The following is a 4,896-nucleotide window of genomic DNA, read 5'->3' on the forward strand; positions in this document are numbered from 1 at the left end:
ACACAAGAACAAGGAAGCTTGAGTCCATCAAAGTCTCTTTTTACCATAAATTGTTTGGTTGTTTAACCAAAAATTGCACCCCAGTGATATTAGCGTCACTTCTAAATATTCCTCACATAAAAGTGAAATTTACGGTGCAGTTAAACTATTAAAGGTGCTACGGTTACGGCTCGCTTAAACCACATATTTTGTTAAACAGAAGGGTGCAGTTCTGACATATCAACGCCAGATGGCGGTGTTGCAAAGCGAAATCTGCACAGCGGCTTTCCCCCCAGTCTTTTCCGCATTGCTGCCGCATCACCTGTCAAAAAACTGTTAACATGGCCTCGGCTGTCCTCGGTCGCCTGTTCAGGCTGTCAGCCGTCAGAAACGGCGCCCTTTCACCGCCGAGCCCCTCCACCGTGCCGGGGCGGACCGTGACGCCGAGCCGGACGGCCGTGTGCACGTCAAGCGGCGCCCTTCTGCCCAAACCCAAGAAGGTGAGAGCAGCGTTTGTTGTTGAGAACATGGCGTGCCGTAAAAGAAAGAAGCCCGGTTATGAAATTAACACAGCAGGAGTCAACTGTGAATCCTTGAAGGGAGAAATGAGTCTGTAATGAGGTCTGTCTCACAGCTGCCATTTAAACTAATGAGAGTGTTTTTATGGTGGGGTCGTGTGGCAGACCCCCTTCGGCCTTATCCGGATCGCTCTGGTAGTGGTTCCCTTCTTGTATGTGGGGACTCAGATCAGCAAGAGCTTTGCGGCGCTGCTGGAGGAGCACGACATATTCGTCCCGGAGGACGACGACGACGATGACTGATCAGGTAACTCTGGGTGCCTCTCTGCCCATGTTCAGTCCGATGTTCTGTTTTCCTCTGTGAAGATCCTAAGTTAACCTCTTTCGTCTCATTTTCTCTGCAGTTGATTGACGTTTTTATCGCTACCAAGTGTCCGTGATCACCAACGTAGAGAAATGCCTTCCTGGAGGTCCTGTTGCCGTGACCCTCAATCACCTCCGCCTGCACTCGTTTCAGGGATTTTGCTCCCATTTGACGTACACGAGACTGCCGCTACATTTTCCTATCGTACTGTATTTGCATGCACTACAAGAGTCTTAATAAAAAGAGAAATCTAGCAAAACTCAATTGGCTTTAGTGCAAAGTTACCTTCTGGAAATTAGAACCAAGATGGGACATTGAAAGGATGTTGTGAGTTCGGCCTAAAGAGATATTGTGGTGTCCAGACTGTTTAGCGCAAAGGCAAAAGTAAGTAAGGTCTTCATTCTTGGGATATTGCTTTACATGATGCCACTCTTCAGCAGTGTCAATTACTGACATGTTCAAAATTAATTGGTTAGTAAGACCATGTTTACAGCTATATCTTGAAACCACGACCGACTCTACTGTGATTAATAGATTCTTTATGAAAACCAGCTGTTGTACTTCACCTCTAATGTCCTTTGAGAGTTAATAGAAAATTGAATCAAACATTTTAACTCAAGGTAGTTCCACTGGTTTTCTAATTAATGTACTGTCAACCTTTTCAAATAAAACTATTTCTGTTGATGGTTTGGATCCACTAAAGTTCCAGAAGCACATCCAAGGTCCTGAGTCGGGTCTCATTTGGAATTGTCTCCATATTTATTTCCTCTAGATTAGAACTTTAGCCCTGGCCAATCATTGGTTTATAACTAGCGAGTTATAAACCTAGATGAACTCAAAGAGAGGACCACCAGGAACGAAGACCCTGCTCAAAAACCCAACAGGTTTTCAGTTGAATATTAAAAATGATCATATCAATAATTTTTACCCTTCTCAATAATCAATGGCCCTTAAATAGGCCAACTCTTGTTTCTCTTCAACTTGTTGAGACACACCTATCCAAGTATCATGAATTAGTGGTGCACCGATTGCAGTTTTCTGGCCCTTTACCGATCTTTAAAAAGCTAATTTTGCCTGACGCCAGTTTTTCACAGATTTTTCAAACCTTTAGGAAGGATGGGAGAGGTCGATTTTTCCTGCAAGTGTCAGCTGATCACGCAAAATTAAGAAAATGGGGCCAATTTATCGGTGCACCCCTAGTACGCACGGATTTGATCACAAGAGTAAAACAACACATTTTAATTTAACTGGCTCTTATATGACTCACCAAGACCGAAACAAAACAGGTGGAGGCATGTGAGAGTTATAGTGTGTATTTACAATAAAGGGGAACATCTTTCACACTGGAAACGAGCAAAGACGGGTCAGAGGTCAGCTACACAGTTCAAGGGTCGTGTCCTTTGTAGAATTTGGACAGGAAGTCTGCCGCTTGAGGCTCTTCGGACTTGTGGAAATAACGCATCACGTGGGTCTTCTGCTTCCAGATGTGGATGGTTTCTTGCAGTTCCATTTTACCCTGCCGTGTGAATGAGAGATGCATCAATGGGACGAACATCTACACTGACTCAAACGTCACCAATATCGAGTCAAGACTGCATTCTAGCAGCATGGTAGGTTGGGTGAAGTGTCACGTTTTCACCTTAATGACCAGCATGTCGATCACGCGGGGGTCGGTGACGTGTTTGTTTTTGTCAAACATCTCCCGCACTTTGTCTCTGCCCTGGCGAGTTGTGATGTCCAGCTGGAACATTGCCACTGCAGACACACACAGTCAACTTTAATAAAAGGGAATGACCGTTACAATAACTGCAATAAGTAGAAACGTCAGGACACTGTTGTTACCAACAAAGTTTAGAATCAAAGTCATCACTAATACTGGATATAACTACATAGAAGTCTCTCTGAAGTAGCTCAAGTTGCATGTTTTGGGTCCTCATCCAGCCTTAAAGGGGCAATGTCATGTAAAATTGACCTTCTTGAGATTTACATCATGTTATATTATAACACCCTCATCAAAAAAAACATACCTGGAGTGTTGCTTTGATTCTTTCATGTAGGTTTGAGAAATTATTTAATCTCCCTTGGCAACCATTCAGCTGTGCGAAATGCCTAGTTTTACCTAGCTCCGCCTTCGAGGCCAAGCTATAGAGTTTCCGTGGCTCCCCCAATCAGCTCCTTCAGACTAGCCAGCAGCAATTAGCAAACACCTGGTGGAACTGTGCATCTGCTGAGCTCATTATACAAGCTACTTCTCAGTGAAACACTGATCAAAGGTCTGTTAAAGGATAAATAAAGGAGTGATGTGATGACTTCCTGAAGGCAGAGGCCCAATTTCAAGGCATTAAAATCAGGAAGTCAATTTTTTAAAGTAATATTTGATATATATAGCATTTTTATTAACTGAATGTAACAGTTATTTAATTATGCTATAAAATGGCACTATGTGCCTGGAGAATACATAATACTGCCCCTTTAAATCTTGTTATAGGCAACAACAAGTTTTCTGCTGACAAAAATAATCTCCACAGTATGATGCTGCCACCATGTCTCATCATGGGGATGGTGTGTAACAGGTGACGGCAGGTTTTATGCCACACAGAGTTTAGCATGTTTGCTATGTTCTCTACATAGCATTTTTTTGTGCAAATTTCCACTTGGCATTACTGCTCTACTTTTTATTGACTTAACAGTATATAGTATATACCTGTAAGTAGCGGCATTTAGCTCTTGTTCAGATTTAATTAAGATACTGCCAACATCTCTCCAAAGCTTTAGAAAATGCTGGCGTTCTGGTTTAGGTCCAGTTAACCTCGACAATAATCCAAAGCTCCACAGAGACACGACCTTGACGCTACTGCCGCTGCTTCAACACCCGGCTTCCAGCCTCCACGGCGGGACCCACGTACCTGTATTAGGCACCTCACGGTACCAGGCCCGGTACAGCTCTCGAGCTCTCCGCTTCGCCTCGTCCAAGTCCCGACTAAGAATGGGTTTCACCACTTTGGCAGCACCAGCTGCTGTTCGGGCCGCAGCCGTGGACGCCATGACTGTTGCTGATGACGTTTCCGCTCTCAGAAAAGAGCGCAGCTGCCCTCTAGTGGTCAGACAGACTCAATACAAGACACGGCTTGTTGACTGCCGAGATGAATTGGAAAAGACTTTCATTGGAAAACAGCAGACGAATAAAAGTAATTTTAGTTATGAAACTCTCCAATGCTGTCTAAATAATTTGCAATTTATTAAAACAATTGACTACTTACATACTCAAAAGGTTCACGAAAAAACATTTATTCCCTGCATAATTTGTTACAACGGTAACAAAATATCGAAAAATGGTAATGCATCATAGCAGAGTACTGAAAGCCTTATGTTATTCAATATCGTAAAAAGTTAATTGAATGTCGGATTAGCTTTGGCTAGTTTTACTGTTATAAAACAACAAATACCAATGTGAATGCCGATTTATTATGTATCCCTACTTTCATGAGACTAAAGTAGAGATGTTTGACGATAATACAGTGATATTTAACAAAAACCAAGCACGTTTTTTTTTTTTTTTTTTTGCAAAGACATGGAGGTGGAGAGGTGATGGTTAGGACCAATTTGTGTTCAAAATCCTCCACTAACCTTTTCTAAAATCAACTGTAACCCATCTGTCCAACAGATGACGCTTTTCTCAAACGAATGTAAAATCTACAAAAAAGTTGACAAAGGAAACCAGGGAGTTGTGATGGTCTTGTCAAAGTCTACCTTTAAGGTCAGTTGAAATGCTGTGGTAGGACTTGACAGAGAAAACTGGACAGGAAATACAGAAAAAAAAGCTACTACAAGGTATTGCAACGATTTGTGGTTCATAGAGTGAACTACAACAGTTTTGCCATTTTTGATTTTGTTCAATAAATGACAGTGGAACTTGTTGCATTTGTACACTTACTTGGAGAAGCATTCCCACAGCATGATGCTGAAGTCTGTGTGTTTCAGGGTCATGTTTTATTTAGGCTCATCAGAGTGAAGAAGGCTGAACGCAACACCACA

General features: G+C 42.4%; 2 protein-coding genes across 2 annotated transcripts; one reads left to right on the forward strand and one right to left on the reverse strand.

The window, feature by feature from the left end:
• Positions 1–242: 242 nt before the first annotated feature.
• smdt1a (single-pass membrane protein with aspartate-rich tail 1a) lies at positions 243–1,582 on the forward strand. Its single transcript, XM_008415517.3, has 3 exons — positions 243–479; positions 663–804; positions 902–1,582. The coding sequence occupies exons 1-2, from the start codon at positions 321–323 to the stop codon at positions 798–800; spliced, it is 297 nt and encodes a 98-aa protein (XP_008413739.2). The 5' UTR covers positions 243–320; the 3' UTR covers positions 801–804; positions 902–1,582.
• A 576-nt stretch (positions 1,583–2,158) lies between these two features.
• On the reverse strand, positions 2,159–3,942 carry ndufa6 (NADH:ubiquinone oxidoreductase subunit A6). The gene is made up of 3 exons (XM_008415518.2): positions 3,768–3,942; positions 2,501–2,616; positions 2,159–2,377 (listed from the first exon to the last, which is right to left on the reverse strand). Exons 1-3 carry the CDS (start codon positions 3,904–3,906, stop codon positions 2,246–2,248), a joined length of 387 nt encoding a protein of 128 aa, XP_008413740.1. The 5' UTR covers positions 3,907–3,942; the 3' UTR covers positions 2,159–2,245.
• Between the last annotated feature and the right edge of the window lie 954 nt (positions 3,943–4,896).

Source organism: Poecilia reticulata, chromosome 8, assembly GCF_904066995.2.
Source record: "Poecilia reticulata chromosome 8, P_reticulata-male-v2, whole genome shotgun sequence".
Lineage (NCBI taxonomy): Eukaryota > Metazoa > Chordata > Actinopteri > Cyprinodontiformes > Poeciliidae > Poecilia > Poecilia reticulata.